Here is a 24,283-nt window from a genome sequence, read left to right as displayed (position 1 = left end):
CTGCCTAAGCTTCCAGTTCATTAAATTTCTTTGTATACCTTTGAATACGACGCGAGGATACCAAATTGATACAAATTATATTTGTTTCATTTGCTGTGTCGTGTTTTATGGATGTGAATATCTTAAACAGTTAAACCGAATTTATAGTATACAGTACTGAACCCTGTGGATGTTAAATTTGACCGTAGTCGAGTAAATTCATAACTGTGGAACCTGGCTCCAGGGGGTCTATTCGTTCTAACAATAGGATTATTCTAAACAAAAGTTTTAGTCTTGTGTATATGGAAATAACAATTCACGTATACGTTTGTGTTTCGAGGTAGAATTGACTCAAACATATTTTACTCAGAGAAACATATTTTACTCGGAGAATTTTACTCTAGAAACCACTATAGTGGTTTCTAGGATGAGGGTGAATATAAAGTTGTGTCTTTTAAAGATTTCAATTTTTGATGGAACTGGACCCTGGGTCCTATGTCGAGGGTGTTCCAAATTGCATGAGGGCTCTCAATATTATGGGCTTCTGCATCATGGCCTACGAGCGCCGCAGGCGTGAAGCCGGAACATTCTTATAATTGATTACAATTTTGGGGCCTGCAGGTTGGGTTTCGGAGGCATAAAAGCTGATTTGAAAAACATTCATGCAAAATCCTTACCCTGGAACTGAGAAGTAAGCCGGGGACTTTTTTTCCAAGTGAGGATGATGAAGTTTAATATTTCACTGATACAACACTAAGTAACTTTCACATTAGAGTTATAATACATGTAATGCGAAATTACTTCCCGGACAAGTTGCGGTTGGCGGGAGGAACTGCAAACAGAAAGGACACGCGGACCAGGCTTTACGGAGTCTCGTAACCTTCGGACCCCCCGCTCTTGATCCGTCCCTGAATAGGTTGAAATTCGTTGAAAGAGTTTTAATTTTCTCGGGCATTTGCGTTTGGTTTTTGTGAAGCAGCATCCATCATCGCGTCTCGCTAACACAGTGGTATTTTCCTTTCTCTCCAAATTTACTTACATTAGCAAACTTGCCACAAGCTTAGTAGGACCAAATAAAGTCTAAAATACCATTTTAAAGAATTAAACGCGTCCTTCAGGAGAGTTACAAAATTTACGGGCTTAACAAAATTAACGGTACGTGGTAACAAGAGATAAAAATATTAGGTAATAATGCTAATCATTTATTTTTAATTAGAAATATGTTATATCTAAATGCCATCTTGTGTAGATAAGAATATCATGTCAAACGTACATGTATATTCTCATGTTTCAATAGCCAGCTGACTCTTACGTAAAATTAATTACTGATTCACTTAGAAATTTGATTTGTCTAATATGTAAATTCTAGTGTAAATTAGAACATCATGTCCAATGTTAATGAATTCTCATGTTGATGAATTCTCATGTTTGCCTCATCTGCATATTTCCTTCTGGCATTATTAAGTATCGTACTTTTTTTTTACCTCAGTCGGCATTAGCAAACTGGATTCAAAGTCAACAAAACTTCAAAATTGGAATGGCTGCGGTCTTGCAAAATGAGTCAGGCAGATCATCATACTAGATCCAAATTTACCACGAAAATCCAAAATCGGCATCAAATAACGAACCAGCAGTCACCCACTAATAATCGAAATACGAAGAGAAATGCACCTCTTGAAATTCTTCTCTGTAATAAATCAGAAGAACTTTGTAATGCAATGTATGAAATTCAACCCATTTCGTTCCGAAATGTTGAAAAGTCTGTACGATATCTATAATGATGTTGTTTACAGTGGAACTTGGATAAAGTCTCTAAATATTATCAAGATCCAAAAGTTCACAGTATCGGGTTAGACTAACCGAAGGCTCTATGAGTTAGCCTATAACATGGTTGGATGCCTGGTTGGATGGACACCGGGGTCCAGGCCACTGCCGATTCTCGTTATAATCACGCGTGAATCAGTCATTTGTTGCCATTTTATCTTTTATATTTGCATACTCTCCGTAACCATGTAATTTGAAAAATTTTATTGAATCAGACAAATTTTTTTGAGCCGACCGCCCAGGTAGTTTGCGGCACTCAGGAGGGCCTAGTCGGTTTTTTACACTTCAAAAAGGTAGACAACAAATTCATATATTGTAAAAATTAATCATAACGTACTCAGGTCTGAATAGAATTCACCCCTCCCTCGGCTCGAGAGAAACAGTTAATTCGCGTAAATGAAAACAGTGATAAGATAAGTAATGAAAAGGTACACAAGGCTCGATAGCGCTTTGTGAAACCGGCTGCAGATCTAAAACAAAAATCACATCTTAGATTTTAGTAACTGAACTGCGAGTTAGTGCCGAGAGGACGGCTCCGACCGCTAGGCGGACTCGGAATCCGAATACGGTGTCATCGTCCGACTCTGGAATGTAAACAACATTCCCGAAGTTTCGTCGAGTTGTGAATGAAATGGACAATAATTCTGACAGTGAAGAAGATCAAACTAACGTAATAACCGCTTCGTTTGAGTAAAACTGTTTCTGATAAGCTAGGCCTTGTATATAGAATTGTTGCAGTAGTAACCCGGTTAAGCTCCTTATCATTGTTTAAACTTTTTTTTAAATCTACATTGACTGACTTGAGTGATGAGTCTCGACTCTGTCAACTGGCTGACAAGTCGGGGGGGGGGGGGGGGAGTTGATGCAGTCTAGTTTCTATGGATGTGAGTTAGTGTTGGCGTGAGCTCGGCCGGCGACAACTGAACCCTGGCAAGCGAGGTCTGTATTGACATTGTTGTGAAAAAAGATTAGATGGAATTTTTAGGTCGGGTCCATGCAACGACAACAACAGACACGGGAACGGTTTCCTAGAAACCGTTCCTCGTCATCATCATCATCAGCTGCTGCTGCTACTGCTGCTGCTTCATCCGAGGCCGATGCAGGAATCGCTGGTGATGATGATGATGATGATGAAAGAGATGAGGAAGGATTACCAAGTGAATGGATCGCTCAGATGGAGGAGGAAGCCGCCGATGACAGCGACTGGGAAGTGAACGAGACGGAATTCCAGTTGAATATCGCTGCGCGAGGGCCGCTTCCGATCATCGAAGAGTTCGAGAATTTATACACGAGAAATAAACAAGCAGCTGCTGCGCCACCTGTAGACGTAAGATGGAACTAAAAAACGATCGATTTCACCTGTAGTAGAGTAGTTGAGAATGTGAAAACACTTCCAGTAGACCGTCCCAAGGGTATCCAGGATAACAGACCCTAGCAGTTAGAGGGTACTGACCCAGGATCACTACAGACCCTAGCTGTTATAGGGTGCTCACTGAGGATAACAGACACCTAGCAATTAGAGAGTGCCCACTCAGGATAACAGACCCTAGCAGTTAGAGGGTACTGACCCAGGATCACTACAGACCCTAGCTGTTATAGGGTGCTCACTGAGGATAACAGACACCTAGCAATTAGAGAGTGCCCACTCAGGATAACAGACCCTAGCAGTTAGAGGGTACTGACCAAGGATCACTACAGACCCTAGCTGTTATAGGGTCCTCACTGAGGATAACAGACACCTAGCAATTAGAGAGTGCCCACTCAGGATAATAGACCTTAGCAGTTAGAGGGTACTGACCCAGGATCATTACAGACCCTTGCTGTTATAGGGTGCTCACTGAGGATAACAGACACCTAGCAATTAGAGAGTGCCCACTCATGATAACAGACCCTAGCAGTTAGAGGGTACTGACCCAGGATCACTACAGACCCTAGCTGTTATAGGGTGCTCACTGAGGATAACAGACACCTAGCAATTAGAGAGTGCCCACTCAGGGTAACAGACCTTAGCAGTTAGAGGGTACTGACCCAGGATCACTACAGACCCTAGCTGTTATAGGGTGCTCACTGAGGATAACAGACACCTAGAAATTAGAGAGTGTCCACTCGGGATAATAGACCTTAGCAGTTAGAGGGTACTGACCAAGGATCGCAGACACGACCTAGATGCCTGGCTAGCGATTACGTACTCGGGATCACAGACCCTAGTTGTTAAAGGGTATAGACACCCAGGATTGCAGAAACATAGCATTTAGAGGGTACCCACTCAGGATCACAGACCCCACTAGCTAATATTAGAAGGTACCATCACTGTCACCTATGCTAGTTGTACCGATAAATAGCGATTTGAAAATTTGAAATTTTTTGTGTTTAACGAAGACGACAGAATATTCTTACCGGACTGAATTCGATTGTCTCCTCTGATTTGATTGGTTGATTTGTTTGATTGCTATGATTTGATTGGTTGATTTGTAGCGCCGTGAATTGATGATGGTTCGTAGAATGTCCGTTTGTAGTATTGAAACTGCTAGCGTTACTGGACATAAAAAACTTACCAATCGTGCAGACAGCTGGGCAAGTATAACGCACAGTCGATTAGCAGAATAGACAGCTCACCGGAGGGTAGACAGTAAGGTAGTGGATAGACAGCTCACCGGAGGGTAGACAGTAAGGTAGTGGATAGATAGCTCGCACTAGAATAGACAACATGGGATAGTGGACACTGCTGTATACACTGTCTGCAGCAAACACTTGGAAAGACATCTCCGGGAATGTAAACAGCTCACAGAGGGGAAGACAGCTCAACTGGTAGGTATGCTAGACAGGGTAGACAGCTCATAGGGAGGTAGACAGCTCACAGAAAGGTAGACAGTAGCAAGCAGCACACAAGGAGTTACACTAGACAGGGTAGACAGCTCATAGGGAGGTAGACTGTCATAAGGAGGTAGACAGCTCACAGGAGAGTATCAATAGGGTAGATAGTAGGCTAAATGGCTCACAGCAAAATAGTTGTTGATTGTTTTGTTGATATTTTTCAGGCTCGAATCCATCAAAATCAACCGTACGACGAGTCACTAGAGGTGGGAGACGCCGAAGAGGTCGCCAGTACTTATACACCGACACCTCGAGTACCAGCAGCAGGAGCGGCAGGTCGGTCACGAGGGGGCGCCACCGGTGATACACCTCCTCAATCGAAGATGAGCGAACAATCGGATGACGATGATATAATCGAATCCGGATTACAACAACACCAACCGGGACCGGAACCTCGTCAAAAATCAGCCGGTCGTCCCGGCGGCCAACACAAACAACAATCGGCATCGCAATTCACTGACGAAGATGATGACGGAACTGAAGAGGAGAGTAGCGGCGAGGAGGACGATGATGATGACGATGACGAGGATGAACACGGCGTCGCTTTAGAAGGGTAAATATTAGAAAGATATCATCATGAGTCTCTGGTCACGAACTCCCTGATTCGTCACGCGTGGTTCTCATATTATCACGAAATCCGTTAAAATTTAAGCAATTTAAAAAAATAACGTTCCGTATTGTTGTGTTTCTTATAGCGCTTATGACCCGGCTGATTACGAAAATCTTCCAGTTTCGTCCGAAATTAAAGAATTATTTCAATATATTACGAGGTAAGTAGTTAACATATCACCGGTCGTCCTTCACTCCGACGCTCAATGATTAAGCTGTCTATGTGTGCGGGTTTATATATTGTAGGTATACACCTCAAGCTATTGAATTGGAACACAAACTCAAACCGTTTATACCTGATTTTATTCCGGCAGTCGGAGATATCGATGCTTTTATCAAGGTGAATATCGTCTCGCATTGATGTATCATATCACTTATCAATCTGTCATATCATCAATTGATTTCACCCAGCACTGGCAGTGGTTGTCTCCACTAGTGATCTCCGTCGCTCTACGATCCTAGTGTACATCAGACACTAAGATTCTTGGTGAACCATTGATAAGTGATTTATCAATTTGTTATATCATTTTGATAATCACTTATCAATGAATCTGTTATATCATTGATATATCACTTATCAATCTGTTATATCATTGATATATCACTTATCAATCTGTAATATCATTGATAAAAATCACTTATCAATGAATCTGGTATCACTTGAGTATGTTATATCATTGATATATCACTCACATTTCAGTGAATCTGTCATATCACTTATCAATCCTTTATATCATTGATGTATCACTTATCAATTAATCTGTTATATCATTGATATATCACTTGAGTATGTTATATCATTGATATATCACTTATCAGTCCTTTATATCGTTGATATAACACTAATTAATCGATTCTATCATTGTACTTATCACTGATATATCGATTATTGTAATTACAGGTGCCTCGACCGGATAGTAAACCTGATACTATAGGATTAACAGTTCTTGACGAGCCGTGCGCGAAACAATCCGATCCAACAGTTTTAGATTTAAAACTACGATCTATTTCTAGACAAACGAATACTTCAGCGGTCGTGAGTATCTCGGATCAAATCCTCATCAACTCTCATCCTCACTGTCATTACTGTCCTCATCTTCACTGACCGATTGTATTAATGCAGGTAGTTAAAAGTGTCGAAAATGCAGAAAAAACTCCGAAAGCGATTGAAAACTGGATCGAAAGCATCAGCGAAATACATCGCTCAAAACCTCCCCCTAATGTACATTATACCAAGTAAGTTCACCCGCGCTCTAGACTATGCCCTTTGTACGTTATACAGTAAGCAGGGTCCGATCTAAGGAATGAAAGCCACTTACCCGGGGGGCAAGCATATCTGAAATTTTGCTTGCCCTCCAAAGCTACTTGCCCTTCACGGGCAGTCCAATTGGTGGCACTATCATCCGTTGTATCGAGTGGGAAAAAAGCTTTGTGACATAAAATTGCACTAGCCCGGCAGACAAGTGATAATGATAACCTACTGGCCCTGATGAGAATATACTTGTCCCGGGCAATTGGACAAGTGCTTAGATCGGACCCTGGTAAGCCTTGCCTAACTAGGAAAATACTCACTAACTGGGACCGGCAAAATTGGTCCGAGTTAGGGGACTTCCAAGGTAAGCAAAGTCCGAGTTAAGGATAGGAAAATACATTAGGAAGTCAGAAAAATGATTTCGATTTCGTCCTAGTTAATGAAAAAAAAAAACAAAAGTCCGAGTTGGTCGTGTCGCAAATAAGGTGAGGTTTACTGTACGAGTGATTTCGTTCTCCCCTCACTGAAGCTGTGTTCTCTATATTTCACAGGAATATGCCCGATATAGACTCGCTGATGCAGGAGTGGCCGGCCGAGTTTGAAGAACTACTAAAAGAAGTTAGTTTACCTACTGCTGATCTAGATTGTGATCTGAATACATACGTTGAACTGATTTGTGGTAAGTACTGTAGTCTCTCACGCCACCTCCCCCCAGTGTCCCTTCCCTAACATGAGAATTAACCTATTTTCTATGGTGTTTTTTGTTGCAGGTATTTTGGATATTCCGATTTATAAATCCAACATTCAGTCTCTGCACGTTCTATTTACATTGTATTCAGAATTCAAGAATTCTCAGGTTTGTAGCTTTCTCCTATTCGATTTGCAGCGTGGAACCATGCTCCGGCTTGGAACCACTCTGCTTGGAACCTTTCCCTCAGCCTGGGCCAGCTTCGATTATCTGAGTTAGTCGACTATAGTCGAACTAAGTGAAACCGAATTTCAGTTGGTTAGAACTATATTCCGGAAATAGTTTGGAAATTAAGCGATATTTTCACAAACAGCCCATCCAGTTATGTGGGATTCTGATCAGTCTCTCGGCCTTGAACCACCTTCAGCAGATCATCTGGAGTCTGGGACCATACCTTCTGCCATAAACCTAGTCAGTAACCTGTCTGTGGTTTAGTTTCATGACAATTGATTATTTTCACAAACCACTGGTATAAGCCAATCTGATTATAAAAGCTTACCACCAACGATTTGTTAACTAACCACCACAAACATCCTTCAGCCTGGAACTATGACCTCCACCTGGAACCACCCACCTTCATCGGACAGACTTTTGCCTGTTCCCCTGCCCCTTCAGGCAGCGGATTGATACCACATCTGCATAGATCTTGAAATCAATTTGTCGAGATGTTTTCCCGTAAATTTGGTTTATGGTTTTGTTTGCAGCATTTTAAACAACTCGCTGACGAGAATCAGTTGGACAACATGTTAAAACAACGATCACCACCAGAGGACAGCACTAATCAACTGATTCTATAGACTGACGTATCCACCTGTTGACTGACTGATGGATCGACCTGTCGACCAATTGACTGATCGACTTACTTTTCAATTAACTGGAATCTCTGACTCCGTCCAGAACTGCAGATGATACTTCATCGAAATAATTCACGTTTAATGATTAAATAATCTTTTGTAACAGTTTGTAAAAGAGAGACTATCGTCACAATAAAATAAATACTAATTGAGAAAAATAATTGATGATTTTATCATTATTTTACATAGTTCTTCTGTATCACATTCGTTTGTCGAGATAATTCAACTAGGGACTTCGAAACTGTTGTGAGTTTGTTCAGTTCGAGCTTCAATCAAAAATTTGCTTTTGAAAACCAAAAAAACGTTAGGTTTGAGAATAAATTCGAGTCTGAGAATAATGTTGAGTTAACATTTGCTGAAATACGTAAATTCGGGGTTCGAACGCGATATCGTCAAGCTGAAAATAATCCAAATCCGCGAGTTAGCGTTTCCCCTTTCCCACAATCCCCGGCCGCACTCTTCCTTTTCCGGGTTTTCAATATGGCGGTGAGTTTTTCGTGAATCTATCTCGATTTTATCCTTTCACATCGTTCTTAAGGCTATTCCTTGGGTCACAAAACAAACGTCATACGTTCAAAATGAGTCTTCTCGATCGAATTGCGCTCGCAAATGAGTTGCCAGCCTGCACTCATCGACAGAAATTTGTCGTCTTATCGATACCTCTAATTTTTGCTAAAATGTAGTTACACGCTTTTCTGGCTAAATTATCATATCCCACTGTCTGAGTGACCGATCATGATGACTAAATTTGTCATTTAGACGACGATGGTACGTTGGAAATGGACGAATCATTGATTAATACTGGGGGGTGGCTTGGTTAGGTGATTCTCATCCATTCCAGTTTGAGTTGTCGGGTCATTTTCGAAATATTTTGATGATGATGATGATGATGGGATTACTAAGGAATAGGCCTACACATAAAGTTTTTCCAGGTTCACTTGCCAGGCAGTCGTTATTTCTAACTCCTAGTCTCTAGATGTGGCTGACAATTTTGTCCGAGGTAAACCATAAATTCAGGGTCTAACAACTGCAGTTTGGGTCACCTATCCACTGGCACTGGGTGGTGGCGCTAGTGTTTTTAAAGAATAGTGTTATGGTAAGGTTAGGTACATAACCATTAGGGACACCTAAACTGCAGTCGCTCCAAATTTTGGTCACCAGCAGCAGAAAGAAGCCATCCTCATTTCCAATTGAACGCCACTAACCTAGTCCTTCCTTGTCATTCGCTAATATATCTTGGCCGAAAAATTCCCGTAAACTTGCTCTTTCATGAATTCCTATTTCACATTGTCGTGATTATTTTTTCAGGACGCCAAGAAGGAACAAACGAACCCCATGCGGGAAGTCCGCATCCGTAAACTATGCTTGAACATTTGTGTTGGTGAGTCCGGTGATAGGCTTACCCGTGCTGCTAAAGTGTTGGAGCAGCTTACCGGCCAAACACCTGTCTTCTCTAAGGGTAAGTTGAATTTCTCGCTAAATGACAAGCAATTTTGGGATTCAACAGATTAAACCTTTTAGGCTTTCCTGGAAATCAGGGAACTCTCATTTCTGAAGAAAAGTGGGGGAATTTTCTTAAAGTGAGCTAAAATTCAAGGAAATGTTATGGAAATTTGTTGAGATTTCTAGATCGCATACAGTAACATGATGTTACTGTACGCGATCTAGAAATCTCAACTCATCAAACAGTTTCTGTCTATGTCGTTCATATTTGACTGTGTTAATTCATCGAAATCTATGCAGTTCTAATCGGGGAACACAACATGTATGTCAGGGAATAGTCGAGAGAACTAGCGAATCAAATACTGTGTTCAAATCAGTCTGTTCAATGACGATGAATTTTTGTGATATTTTTGGTTTTCAGCACGTTACACTGTCCGTTCATTCGGTATTCGAAGAAACGAAAAGATTGCTGTCCACTGCACAGTGCGCGGTCCCAAAGCTGAAGAGATCCTCGAGCGTGGATTGAAGGTGATTATTTATCAAGATTCTTACAAATAACTGAATCAAATTCATTCTTGTTAGTTATGTTTCCATTCGGGACAGTATTTGTCTTGGAAGTCTTGGAAATTAAGCCATTCTCAGAAATCGGAGAATAGGGGAATTAACTTATTTAGTGTCTTGTTGTTCGTGATGAGAATATCTTAAATCGAATCGGGGAATTTTTGTTCAATGGTCTGGGAAATATTGGGGAGCTGATCTTTTTCAGTGTCTTTTCCTCTCCGGTGACAAGTGGCACCAGGAACTATTTGAGAAGTAACAGCCCCGGTTGAGAATATCTTACATTTAAATCGAGGAATATCTTCCCTGACTCGCACGCTGAATAGACCTAGTTTATTTTAAATCCGAAATTCATTTTAATTGTTGTTTCTTGTTGTTTTAGGTTCGTGAGTACGAGTTACGTCGAAACAACTTCTCGCAAACCGGAAACTTCGGATTCGGAATCCAGGAACACATCGATTTGGGAATCAAATACGACCCCAACATTGGCATCTACGGAATGGACTTTTATATCGTTCTCGGACGGCCAGGTATTTTACTCTTCCCTTGAACTATGCATCTAATATAATTATGGTCATTTCTCCCTCTAAGGATACAATGGATGTCAGCTGATTGCTGAAATCTATGAAACTATATGAATGATACAGTGGAACCTCGTTATAACAAACTCAGATTCATGGGATATTACAAATACAGAAATTTTGTGCCATGACAATAAATTCAATACGGGATATAAAGAACTTTTGGTTATAACGAACATATTTTCTGGTCCAATGAAGTTAGTTGTAACGAGGTTACACTGTACGACGTTCATGAATGATTCATGTGAAGATCAATCACAATTGAGGGAACCGTTAGAAATAGCGACCAAGGAGGGAAAGGAATTTGCTAAAGCCTTTCAATGTTGCTGTACAAGCTTGTATTGTGCTTTATCAGTGTCAAAGGGGGCTGAAATAAAATTTAACGCTGGTATCTTGTCGGTCAATTGAATTTATTTATATCACGCGACTTACATGAATTTATCAGCAACATTCAATTCATAAAAATGATTCATGTAACATCGCTACGAAGAAGATTTGATTAATGCCTTTTTACCTATAACTCACTACTGCAACTTCCCAGGTCACACACACGTTGGGGAGTTAATCCCATGATCGGTCATGTCTCCTTCATCGGCAATGGTGCCCATAAATGACATTGTGATAACTGAATCATACGTGGAAAGAAACCAAAAATTTCGATGAGGTTCCTTCGATAGCCTTTCAATGTTGCTGTACAAGCTTGTATTGTGCTTTGTCAGTGTCAAAGGGGGCTGAAATAAAATTTAACGCTGGTACCTTGTCGGTCAAATGAATTTATTTATTTCATGTGACTAACATGAATTTATCAGCAACAATCGCCCAAAGTGAGACTAAAGTTTGTCCAAACGATCAAATTTATTGAGATATCTGTTGTTAAGGGTTTTGATTTTAATTGCAGGTTACAACGTAGCTCACAAACGAAAGAAGCGCGGAGTTGTCGGTTATAAACATAAAGTTACGAAAGACGAATCAATGAAATGGTTCCAACAGAAGGTACATTTAACAGAAAGTTTAATTATGTCAAAGTCATTGAGTTGTTAGGGTTAGATTTGTCTTGAACCCACTTCTGTGGTTATGTGGGTTTAATTTGACTCTAATCCAGTTCCACAATTGTGAGAGTTTGATTAGACCTTGGACTCTCAGATCCGCAGTTGTGTGTTGGATTGACTCATAACCAATTCCAGTTTCGGGAGTTCGATTTGATATTTGAACCAGTTCCACAATTGTGAGAATTTGATTTGACCCTGCGCCCAGTTCAATAGTTGTGTGGGTTTAATTTGTCTGAACCCAGTTATACAATTGTGAGTTTATTTGACCCTGGACCCAGGTCCACAATTATGTGTGAGTTTGATTCTGAACCCGGTTCCACAGTTGTGTGTATGTTCAATGTGTATGACACATTTGCTGTTCTTCAAGCTTTTAAAAACTAATTCAGCCATTGAACTCATTCTGGGAACAACAATTCATCAGTTGTTCTCAATTACATAATGGCTACATAAAAAATAAATCTGAAACTGCTTCCACCGAGGTGTATCGTCTATCATCTACTGTGGCAATGAATTTCGGGTACATCTCGTTAACAGTCGAGTGAAAGTTACATCGACTCTTGTTGTTGAGATGTTTTTCTAATCCGTTTGTGTTTCAATTTTGTATTTTGCAGTATGAAGGTATCATCATGCCAGGAAAATAAATATAGTCTTATACAAGATATCGGAAAATAAAAAAAAAATGTGTAAATTCATAACTGGTTCTTGTGTTATTTCTGTTGAGAGGCTAGTCGTTTGGTTTTAGTTTTGGTGTAAAATACATATGTATGCGTATTTCTGGCGTGTTTTAGTAGACCTGGAGACTCGTACGTGTACACGAAAATTTCATAAGGTCGGCATTATTGTGGCTTATCCAAATGATTACTCACTGTCGTCCCTTCAAAGTCCTTTGTTTTTAATCGAATAAGGCAGTCCTAACGATATATTCATCGGGATTCGAACTAACTTAGCAAAAGCCGTTTCCCCGAACTGGTGGTGCACGCAATACCGGACCCCTGGTAACCGAGGATGCCACAGTAGGAATTTCTACCTGCGCGAACCTCCCGTCAAGTGCTGCCCCCAAAGATATTGTTGCCGTGAGAACTTGATTGCCACAGAAGGAATATTGCGGAGTTTGGTTAGTTCCCGTTTTCACCGCTAATGATGTATATAGGGGCAGCACTTAGCTGTCTATAATACGCTAGCAGAATACATAAACTGGAATTAGACATTCAAGCAACAGGTGTCTTTATTTCAACGATATTATTGTTGATGCTTCTAGATTCACAAAATATTGTTCATGAGTATTCGTGGTTGTAAAACATTCCGTACCAATCAGCGCCTGCGGTTATTGCCTGTTGCGCTTAGTAGTAGCCAATGCCCGCGTTCAAAATTCTGGATTGCCATTATTCGCAACACACGCTTCTGCATTAAACTTCTTGTAAAACCGTATATATTCCACCAGTAGAGACGTGAGCCACAAATAGAAGTGACGTCACTTAAATAGAGGAATCTTTCTACATCATCGCTGCCGGAATTTCATCTTTTCGAAGGTCGAATTTAATGCAATTCAAATTCGATATTACTTGATTATTACTCCACGACTACATACAAGCATATTATTTGTATTCTATGAACTCTTTTAGCAGAAATGGAAATACTTGTGCTATTGCTGAACACCAGTTCTATCTATTTGGTGAATTCATTTACGTCATGCGTGATTTTTTTAATACACTTTGCTACTGGATGTGCTTATGTTGAAGTGTAACGACTTTTTCCAAACGTCAACGGCGCAGAAATGTCATATTCTATGACAACACTACGGAGATGAATTTCAGACATCATCCAGACTTTTTTCGGGTGGTGTACAGTGGATGACGGTATTTTTGCATATATATTCATTTTTATAAGGACAATAGAACCAATTTATTAGAGTGGTCGCACGTGCCGTGACCCAGTATCCGCCCTATCGGCCGGCAGTATCCAGTATTTAATGGATTCGAGCCCGGGACACCCGCACATCCTCGCTTGCCAGAGGTTTTGATTGCCAACTGACCTACCTGCTTTACCTCTGAGAATGTGAATAGACCGTCCCACGTTCGATTTATATACACAGACTCAGAGTCAATAATATTAGTCGTTGAGGCGGTCGGTTGTATAGCCTCCGATAAAATATCAGAAATTAAGATATTTGGAGATATATAAAGGGATTTATATCGAATAGGAACATGACATTTCACCGATAGTTCGATTTCGACAATTTTCCGAGAGCAAATACAATAGAAAAACCCGGTCGAAACACGCCGATATAAAAAATAAGGAAGGAATTTGGTCGTGTTTTCTCTTCGTCCCTCTCCTCTCGGTCTCAGGAGGAATTTCGCTGATGAAATGATTCGTAATTCCGGCCGAAAATGGATTTAACGCAATGATGGTTATAACGGCAACTAGATGGGATAATGGTTTGTACGGTTTGACTTTGTTGGTAGTTTCACTGTTCGTGTTTTTGTCGTTGGATGTTATAATGGTGAATTCCGCTCTTCTTCAAAATGATGCCAACAATATAGTTGTGAGGTATGTAGGCCTACTTGCTCGACAAATTTTGCAATTTAAATAATAAATCGTTGAAGTGATCGAAACTGTGAAGTTTGTCAACTAATCCAAATATTCATTGCGAATGAAAATGTCATTAGGTTATCTGTAATCATAATTTAGCCAAATCAGTGAAGTCATATCGAGAATGAGAAGGTTTTTAAAAGTAAACTAATGAACTTTAACTGAATCCTTGAAGTCGTCAGGTCATCATTTAATTCACTTGTTGATTCACCTGATGAAGCTTCTATAGGCCTACATTAGTAGGGAAAGCTTATGCATCAAATCATGGTCAAATAAATAGTTAATATGTAAATTGTTATTCATGCTAAACCCTGTAAATAAATCTTCTCACCTGTTGCAGTAATTGAGAATGAAAATGTTATTGAAAATAACTAATTATAATTTTAACTGAATCGTTGAATTCATCGACAATGTCAATGAGAAGGCCTATAGGCCTAATCATAATTTTGCTGAAGAAATTCCTTAGAAACACAAAGCTTGCTCAGGACATAAAACTCAAATCAAATTTGATTTGAGTTCTATGCTCAGGAGAACTTGAAGGAATTATATTCTCTGGGTCCCCATACAGACCTAATGTCATCCTGTAAGAATTCTATAAACTCGAGCAAAATATATTTTTGTCCATAGGCCTCAGGCAGATCGTTTTACAGTTAGTGGGAAAAGTCTGCACTATTTTATCATCAGGAAACATATTAGAGATTAGTAATTGTCTAAACCTATTAAGCTTATATGATATAATATGCAGTGATAAGTGGTAAGACAGGTTTGATATTGTCGGGTTTGGTTCGTGCTTATCTAAGATCAACACAAATTCCTCAATCATTTATCCATTATACTTCGGGTCTTTCCAGTCATTAGGCCATGTACAGTTATGTGAAAAAGTCAATGTATTCATTGTTGTCCCTAAAATCTGCGGAAAGAACCCCCTGTTTTCCTCCCATGGCAGGTGTGGTGGGTTTGTAGCCTAGTGTCTAGGCCTACATCGGAACAGCAGCTGATCATATCCAGTTGCTAGTGAGTGAGTACCCCATGCACATTGAAAAGAAAAACCAGCAACTGCATGGCTTGTGCCTGATCCACAGCGTGTGTCTACAAACCAATACCACCGAAAACTGCCTCACATCTGTCTCCAGTTACTTTATCCATCGATGTAAGCTAGGCTTTAAGGCTATTGGGTTCTCTGATCCTGAAAAACAGTGAAATCCATAGGTGTCCCCAGGAATTTCCATAGGGGGTTTGAATAAGCATCAATCAAGTAGGCCTATCCACAATGCAGGGTGTTTGGTGGGCCTCCCCCAAAAAACTTTGTGTGAAAATTGGAGACTTTAGCTAGAGACGTTTTCCAGGCTCTAAACGAATCATTTAGAGTTAAAAGTCTAGTCAAATTGGCAAGAAAAACCTTGAACATTGATTACATAGTATCTTGAGAAGTTAGCTATCTCGAAATGGGGGTGCGTCCGCTACCCAACCCCCCTCCCTCGCACCCTCCTTGGGAACGCCTATGAAATCTTGTAGAGTCAAATATAACCTTTCTAAAATATCTCTTCGTAATTTCAAGTACATCACATAGTGAAGTGAATGTGTCAATCATCGGTGTTATCTTGGCCGTGGGTAGAATTACACCCTATATCAGGCCTACAGGAACTGGTCTGACGTAGGAACGATGATATTTCGAGTGGTTGTTTAGTTCGAAGCCCGGGGCTGATCGAGTGTCCGATCAGTCAGTCAGTGATATTTTCAAGTACCCGCGCCGCGCAAGTACTTGTGTCTTGTACACCGCTTTCAAATTATATACATATCAACGTCAAAAGAGTTCAGCTCCAGACAGGCTCTCGAGCTGCTGAAATAAGATAAGGAATAAGAATAGACCTCTCTTCCGTGTACTGAAAAGTGCTTTCTTTTGAAAGTTCTGAAAAGTAGTTTTTGAACTGATTATCGACACAGAAATTGCTTCCGCAAAAAATTTGTAGCGGATTTAAATCGTTTACAACGTAATCAAAAAATTTAAAGGGTTTGTTTTTTTTTCTTAAATTTAATCGCGATGTCATGGCTTAATTATTGCTCTAGAAAAAAAAAGAGTTCTTTGAAATGATGCAGGAGAGAAATAAGCTGCTCTGAAATCTGGCTGTAATGAGTTCTGAATCTAAGTTTTTACTTCCATTCCAATTCAGACTGTTGCAAAGCCCAGCTTCAAAATATACCCATCAGTTGGGTAGCTCCCATCCTCCCTCTACAGGGACTCGAACCTGATGGCATCTCTACACTCAGCCACGGCACGAACCCCTGCATCAGTAGACCGGGTGCGCAAGTACATGCGCAGCTTTCCGAACGAAAACTGGCGGCACCAATCAGATTGCTCGTTGTATAATCGTTGAGGCAAATTTCAAGGAAGAACTATAAATGGGAAAACCCGGGATAAAATAAAACGGGATTTCTGATTGGCTAAAAATCACATCATCTGAACTGCACATGTATCTGCGCACACAGTCGATTATGGCAGGGTTTCGTGCCGTGGCAATCTCGATGCCATCAGGTTCGAATCCCTGCCGGGGGAGGATGGGTAGCCCTGCACCCATCAGCCGGGTAACTCCCGGTCGGATTGCTAGATGAAATGAATTAAATTTCAGAAATGGGTTTAGCTAAAATTGTTACGGATGTTTCCCTTATTTATTTGATTGGTAGATGTTTTGATTCGGTGTCTCCTACAAACCCCAGCGCAGTGACACCTACCGGGAACAAAACACAGGGTTTGAAATCGGAAACGGAAGTACAGAGATATTATAAGTCGGGCCCATAACCGGGGATCAGGGGTGAGCAAACCTCCCTGCACGATCCTGAGTTCTTTAGGCCTATATGAAATATTCGCTAACATTGACCTAAAATACATTTGAAGAAACGCTAAATATTCAAAATTTTCTGAATGTAGGACCCCCAAACCCACTGCAGGTTAATTCGCACGTACAGCTGTTGCTGTTGCCGTAAAATTAATTCTACCCAAAATAGAGGACCACTGCGTCCTGGGTCTAGGATGATCATCAGTTGAATCATGGACTCACGACTCTTAGGAATTTTGTTTGTAGATATTTCTGTAACTTTAACTACTACAATCATTTGTGGGTTTTTAGGACGACCAAACGAACAGCGGCGGCATGTTGATAAATCAAATTCGCTATAAATCACAGTGTATAGAGTAGGTGCCTCTCGTTGCTGATTGAGAAGTGATTTCCGTGTCAGTTGTAAATCTTCTCCAACTCTTTATTAAGTGGATTTATGAACGCCGGTGTTGGGTATGTGTGAATTTATAGCTGTCTGTACGGGCTATAAATATGTCAGGGGCTATTGAGAGGCCTGTATATCATATACCACACCATCCCTCCCGCGGGGCGACGAGGGCGAGTTCTATGATTTGTGTTGACTTGATCTGTCGGTTGTTTTGACGGCGAGTTTAATTTGTGACAGGGGGTGGAACCGACATTTTGAAGGAGTAACTGTTCACGTAATTCATCAGCGAGGGAAATGAAAGTACAGTATAGACTCCGCCATTCTCTTACTGCAGCCTTGGAATAAACATTTGACAAATGATTTATACTTCAAGCTGCGGTTAAGTCGAGACTTATACTTCTAACCCAGAGTTTGGCCAGTTAGTAGACTGTGCATCTTACTCGGAAAAGAGTGGGAAATTCTATCCTGAGTCGGTGTCAAATACTGAGTAAGAATTTGTGAAATAGTAGACTCTGTCTCTTACTGCGGTCAAGGTGAGATAGGTAAATTCTACCCCGAATTGGTGTTGAAATACTGAGAAAGAGTTGAGAAATACAGTAGACTCTGTCTCTTACTCAGGGTTAAGTTGAGACTGGGGAAATTCTACCGCGGGTTGGTGTCAAATACTGAGTAAGAGTTTGTGAAATACAGTAGACTCTTGTCTCTTACCGCGGTTGAGGTGAGACAGGTAAATTCTACCCCGAGTTGATGTTAAAATACTAAGTAAGAGTTTGAGAAATTACTATAGATTCTATCTCTTACTGCGGTAAAGAGTTGGTGTCAAATACTGAGCAAGAATTCATGACGTACAGTAGACTCAGTCTCTTACTGCTGTGAAGTTGAGACTGGTGAAATCCTACCCTAAACCAGGCTGAAAATGAAATACACTAGACTCTCTTAGGACTCCTAGTCACACAACAGAGTTTTAGTCTAATCTGGTAAAGAACGATCTTATTTCTTATGCGTTGGTTTTATGCGAATATTTGTGCTAGTCATTTTACATAAATATTTGCGCTCGATCTGAACAAACTTTGTGAAAGAATAAGAACTCGGTAAGACTGTACGGTGTATAGTGAGAACCGACCATTAATCACTGTCTGGTTTGGTTAGCGATGATGAATTGTCTGCTGGGGTTGTTTTTGTCTGTTGAGTATATAAATCATCTCCTGACTCTACAGACTGTCTACCGAGAACTCCAGCTATGATCTATAGCCCTTTATAATTCCAACGCGTCTCCCCTGCTGTTGGCATCTTTTCAAAGTTCTTCCTCCATTCAGTTTACCGAGGAGTCCCTCCGTCTCTCTCTCTCTCTCTCTCTCTCTCTCTCTTGTCTCGGCGGTCTCAGCACGCTGCGATACAAACAAAAAGACTTACTTGAAAGTTTATCGATGCCTTGAAAATAACACGTACATTGCATCATATTGTCGACAATAAATGATATAATCTGATAGAAGCGGCCGATAGAGAGTTTGTAATCTGTTAACCTGATAGAAGCGGCCGGTAGAGAGTTTGTAATCTGTAAAGCCGATAGAAGCGGCCCCGGTATAGAGTTTGTAATCTGTAAACCTGGTAGAAGCGGCCGGTAGAGAGTTTGTAATCTGTAAACCTGATAGAAGCGACCGGTAGAGAGTTTGTGATCTGGAATTCCAATTGTAAAACTGAAATATATTCATTCGAAAGCTTGAATCCTAAACCTTTTTGAAGCAAGCTTCGTGGACTGCAGTGGAAAGCTAAAACCAGATACTCATTCATTAACTAATATATATTGTGTACACACAATATGACATGATATGATATACTACCAGGTATACCACGGCACTTCATAATGACAGGTCATAAATCTAATGTACTATTGTGGTTGGGTCAGCGAAAGATTTTCAATGATTTATGGCACATATAACTAGATGAATAGGGTGGTTTTGTTTGTGGATTAAAAACGAATAAAGGACGTTTGCATGCGGGCCTGTTTTAAAATGCTAGTACTAGCTCTAGTTAGTGCCTGCTTGACGTGTCCACCCTTGACGGGTGCCTGCTTGACGTGTCCACCCTTGACGGGTGCCTGCTTGACGCGTCCACCCTTGACGAGCTTCACAATTTTGGCTTCGGAAATTAATTTCCGGGTAGTCCATCTTCCTGCATAGAAATTCTTATCCGTGATTAGAAAAGAACGATTTCGCAATGTTTTTTTTTTTTCAAAATCTTTGAAGTTGTTTGAAAAGAAGAGATTGTGTTGTGTCAATATATCATACTGTGATTTATTCAGCTATGTCCCTATATATGATTGATTAGACCTCGCTTCGTATATCTGGTGACTCCTCTAAACTATTCTCAAAAATCTGGAACAAGAGGTCAAAACGTGAACTGATAAATTAGTTCCATACTTTTAAAAATGGGTTGAATTCACCGCAATAAGTGCGTTAGAGTTTGAGAATAGGGCTGTAAATGTAGCTTGAGACCCAACCACGCAGGGGTTACAGCTGGTTTTATCCATTTACTATCATTGTCTTACAGATCGGGAAATATCGAGGAATTCTGATTCTTTTTATCTTGAAAAGTTAGGGAATTTTTGAATTTTCGGTGTCTTGTTGGTTACGAGTGACATAATGACCCTCTAGATAAAAAACAGCCCTCACTGCGGATATTCTATAATTCAATCATGCAATTTGAATATTTGGTGTCTTGTTTGTTCTTGCTGGTGATGAGTGACACGAGGAACCTCTTGATAAAAAACAGCCCTCACTGAAGATATCTTATAATTTAGTCGGGGAATTCGATATTTTGGGATCTTGTTGTTCTTGCTGGACGAGCGGCACTGGGAACCAACCTCCTAAGAAACAGCTCCGACAGAGAATATCTAATGTTTACAAGTAAATGAGCTTCAAGCATTAATTTAAAAGCTGGAGGTATGGGGAGACTGTGTGGTATATGAGTTAGTTTAGTAGCAGTTGTGTACTTATTTTACCTCGCCACATATCAGCATACACATGAACCTCATTCAGTTCTCAGTACTAGGTACAAAAAAATGCAAATGTAACCTAGACCTAAGCGCAAAGTGGGAGTAGTTGATCGTAGCAGTGGTTATTAAAAATAATCATAATTTCAACCTGCTGATGATGAAAAATATCGCGAGTGGAGCAGTCAGGTAGATATACAATATGAGTGTTCGTCCACACTTCATGTGTGTTCAGAACTTGAGACATTTTTAATTGCAAATGAACTACAAAGACCGGAGATTAGAATTTTGGCACATTTTCAAAACCTGAATGTCCACACACTACATGTGTTCATCCGAGACATTTTTAGTTGAAAATTAAGGAAAATGTTTATGAAATCAGACATTCTATCAGCTAACTTTCAACACGAAAACTGAACTTAAAAGTTAAATGATGCCTTGAAAAATAACGCATATGCCGCTTAACATTGTCAATAATAAATGATCTGATATAAATCATATAATATGCAGGATCAATAAATCAATTTTGACCATCCACTATTCAGATTGCGAGAGTGGGGTGATGGGGTTGGTGGTGGGTTCAGCTGGTTCTTCGCGACTGCAGAAAGCAAGAATTCACTCAGTTGAACACGAACGAGATAAAAGCTTGTTCCGCTTTTCGATCGATGCCTCATCAGTTTTTCTTCTGCGTGTTCCGTTCTATCGACCGAGCGATCAAAGCCGTATCCGGCAATCATCTCCGAGTATCAATGAATCTGTGCCCGCAACGTGATACAATTTTACTGAACTTCAAAGCCGGAAAAAAAAAACGTGAGAACGAAGACACGTTTTGGTTTAGAGATGTTGTTTCAATACAGATCAAAGTGTTCTCAAATCTGATCTACTGATCTATGCTGATCTACCGCTGTAGTTACACGTGGTACTTACAGGAAAATCAGGGAATTCTGGATTTATTTTTTGTTGCCTGCTGGGAAAACAAGGAATTGTGACTACTTGAATCAGGGAAAAGTTAGGGAATTTGAATTTCTGGGGTCTTGCTGTTTTTGCTGGTGACGAGTGGCACAAGGAAACTCTTGATAAGAAACAACCCCCACTGAGTGTATCTTAAAGTTCTATCAGGGAATTTGAATTTTTGGTATCTTGTTATTTTTGCTGGTAACGAGTGACACAAAGAACCTCTTGATAAGAAACAACCCCCACTGAGTGTATCTTAAAGTTCTATCAGGGAATTTGAATTTTTGGTGTCTTGTTGTTCTTGCTTGTGACGAGTGACACGAGGAACCTCTTGATAAGAAACAGCTCTCATATCTTATTATTTGATATGGGAATTGAATCTTGGTGTTCTTGCTGGTGACGAGAAACAGCCCCAACTAGGGTATATATTTGTAATTCATTAATCCGAATTTTTTAGGAATCTGTAAGAACCCTGTTGAGAGAGAGGCCTGTATGCTTAAATTTGCGTTCAAGGACAAAGTAACACTTAATGCAGTCCACACTTCACACAACAAAATATGTTGAATGTGTGAAGGTCTGAGGCTGCGTTTATATACATGGTATATTTGACTCCTTGATTCTTTTAAAACTGCTGAACACAAATTGCTTTCAAACGTGCTTGAAACTCCTTCAAAGTTTTAAGCAAAACGCCTAAAACTCCTTCAAATTTGAGAAAGTGATGCTGACACTTCCTTGAAATTTTCACCTTCAAAACTACTTACAAGGCAATCGCTGATCTAATTAATAGAACCCTGAAATATTATGTAAGCGCATTTCCCAATTCTCTAGATGTGCAAAAATAACTTGAATTATTTTGTTTTCCAGGTCATCCTCGTCGACTAATTACCCCGAGGATAAGAACCTCGATAAGATCGTACGTCGCTTAGAAACGGCGCAAAAAACGAAGAACGATAAAAATGAAGCGACGTCGCGCGAACGTTTAAAATTCATTAAAACTCGTTTCTCGCACATCGTCGCGAAGAATACGTTACCGAACGTATTCCTACACCAATCCGGCGGGCGCATCACGACTATCGGCGACAAACCGGTCGTATTCCTACACCACCCGCGCGCAGCTGGTCACGCCATCTACTCGTGTTTAGAGGATATGGCGCGCGCCGACGGCACATTGCCGATGTCGCGGGTATTCGACGCGGTGGGTCGCGCCGACTGGGACGCCGCGACCGGTCAGGCGCACGCCGCGTTCCGCTCGCGTTTACGCCTGCACCGCGGTCCGTACGCGTTTGGCATCTGCGACGACGATAAAGTACGCGCGACCTGCTCGTATTTCGCTATGCTTCGCGACCCGTTCGACCGCGCGGTTAGTAGCTACCGTTACTGCCAGGGGGCGCTCGGCGACGAGATGTGCGCGGCGGTGAACGCGAATCGCGTAACCTTGCGTGAATGGATCGTGCAACAGGGCAGCGTGTTGCTGAGACAGTTGGTTTTTAGTTCAGATATTTGCCGACAGGGGGCATCGCTGAACGTTTCGTCGGAGCACGTTATCAATAAAGATCGTCTGCCGTGTTGGTATCGTCAGAAACTCTCGCTCGACCGGTTATCGGTCGTCGACTTGCGAAAGACGGTCGACCACGTCGTCGAGAATCTCGAACGCTGGTTCGCGGTCGTCGGAATCTACGAACGTTTCGACGAATCGGTGCGAATGTTCGAACACGCGTTTAATCTACCATTCACGGACTGTAACTGGCAGCGCCCCCGTCCGGTAACGCAATCAATGGGGAATCGAGCGAATCGTAACGACGATTCATCGTCGCGTCCGGAAGACGATCGCGACTATCTTTTGAATGATTTCGACGTGAAATCGTCGCTCGAGGCCGATTTCGCGATTTATAAAAAAGCGCAGCAGATTTTCAAACGTCAGCGACAGTTATTGATGAACAGATGATGAGTGAAACCTGCGCTTTATCCGGATTAGTTGAAATTCTCTACAGGTATTGTCCTACTGCACACTAGCGACATCTGGTGGAACCTCACTTGCTACACTTGCTACAAGTGGAATCCTCTATTGTCGCAGTAGTTGATGTCCTACTGCACACTAGCGACACCTAGTGGAACATCACTTGCCATAAGCGGAATTCTCTATTACCGCAGTAGTTGATGTTCTAATGCACACTAGCGACATCTGGTGGATCCTCACTTGCTACAAGTGGAATCCTCTATTGTCGCAGTAGTCGATGTCCTACTGCACACTAGCGACACCTAGTGGAACATCACTTGCCATAAGCGGAATTCTCTATTACCGCAGTAGTTGATGTTCTAATGCACACTAGCGACATCTGGTGGATCCTCACTTGCTACAAGTGGAATCCTCTATTAAATGCAGTAGTCGATGTACTACTGCACACTAGCGACACCTGGTGGATCTGCCCTCATCAGATCCTGATTATCAGCCCAGAGCTTTACAGTCAAACTCAGTTCAAACATCATCAGATATGTTATCACAATTTTTGAATCCCCATTTCTATATTTCCCATTTAATTGACTAAATGTAAGTCATCAACGTAATGACTGTCCAAGCCATGATAACTTAAGTGAGTTTGAGTGTACCTTGTCATGTCAATCAGGGCCGGATTCAGAGTTTTCGAAGGGTGCTCTGCGGGTCATCCCCGGAAAATTTGTAATCGAAACATTTTTAGGCTACTTGATCTTCTCACGTTTGAAATGTACCTTGTTATTTGAGAAATGTAGCATTGAA

General features: G+C 40.9%; 3 protein-coding genes across 4 annotated transcripts in view; all 3 read left to right on the top strand.

Moving 5' to 3' along the window:
* The window catches only part of LOC141909814 (large ribosomal subunit protein uL5), a 30,290-nt gene extending 17,824 nt beyond the window's left edge, over positions 1 to 12,466 (top strand). Inside the window, exons 1-6 of one of the 2 annotated variants that reach the window (XM_074800450.1) lie at positions 8,577 to 8,626; positions 9,449 to 9,599; positions 10,005 to 10,111; positions 10,524 to 10,671; positions 11,621 to 11,715; positions 12,383 to 12,466. In XM_074800450.1, the coding sequence (XP_074656551.1) occupies positions 8,621 to 8,626; positions 9,449 to 9,599; positions 10,005 to 10,111; positions 10,524 to 10,671; positions 11,621 to 11,715; positions 12,383 to 12,412 (537 nt within the window). In that variant the 5' untranslated portion in view covers positions 8,577 to 8,620 and the 3' untranslated portion in view covers positions 12,413 to 12,466. Of the gene's footprint in view, positions 1 to 8,576; positions 8,627 to 9,448; positions 9,600 to 10,004; positions 10,112 to 10,523; positions 10,672 to 11,620; positions 11,716 to 12,382 lie in introns of those variants that run through there. The other variant, XM_074800451.1, reaches the window with a different exon arrangement.
* LOC141909695 (intraflagellar transport protein 46 homolog) lies at positions 2,389 to 8,287 on the top strand. The gene is made up of 9 exons (XM_074800270.1): positions 2,389 to 2,473; positions 4,842 to 5,230; positions 5,373 to 5,447; positions 5,533 to 5,626; positions 6,188 to 6,322; positions 6,410 to 6,522; positions 7,090 to 7,217; positions 7,309 to 7,394; positions 7,991 to 8,287. The coding sequence occupies exons 1-9, from the start codon at positions 2,435 to 2,437 to the stop codon at positions 8,081 to 8,083; spliced, it is 1,152 nt and encodes a 383-aa protein (XP_074656371.1). The 5' UTR covers positions 2,389 to 2,434; the 3' UTR covers positions 8,084 to 8,287.
* Positions 12,467 to 13,913: 1,447 nt separating the features above from the next.
* Positions 13,914 to 23,473, top strand: LOC141909849 (uncharacterized). The gene is made up of 2 exons (XM_074800498.1): positions 13,914 to 14,318; positions 22,393 to 23,473. Exons 1-2 carry the CDS (start codon positions 14,173 to 14,175, stop codon positions 23,471 to 23,473), a joined length of 1,227 nt encoding a protein of 408 aa, XP_074656599.1. The 5' UTR covers positions 13,914 to 14,172.
* The last annotated feature ends 810 nt before the right edge of the window (positions 23,474 to 24,283 follow it).

Source organism: Tubulanus polymorphus, chromosome 8 (assembly GCF_964204645.1).
Source record: "Tubulanus polymorphus chromosome 8, tnTubPoly1.2, whole genome shotgun sequence".
Lineage (NCBI taxonomy): Eukaryota > Metazoa > Nemertea > Palaeonemertea > Tubulaniformes > Tubulanidae > Tubulanus > Tubulanus polymorphus.
The sequence above is the reverse complement of the archived record's forward strand: the minus strand, read 5'-3'. Positions and strand labels throughout refer to the sequence as shown.

Coding starts and splice junctions, on each gene's coding strand:
- LOC141909695 (XM_074800270.1), top strand. CDS start 2,435: ATGGACAATAATTCTGACAGTGAAGAAGATCAAACTAAC. Junction 5,231..5,372: donor CACGGCGTCGCTTTAGAAGG/GTAAATATTAGA, acceptor TGTTTCTTATAG/CGCTTATGACCCGGCTGATT. Junction 7,395..7,990: donor CAGAATTCAAGAATTCTCAG/GTTTGTAGCTTT, acceptor TTTTGTTTGCAG/CATTTTAAACAACTCGCTGA.
- LOC141909849 (XM_074800498.1), top strand. CDS start 14,173: ATGATGGTTATAACGGCAACTAGATGGGATAATGGTTTGTACGGTTTG. Junction 14,319..22,392: donor GCCAACAATATAGTTGTGAG/GTATGTAGGCCT, acceptor TTTGTTTTCCAG/GTCATCCTCGTCGACTAATT.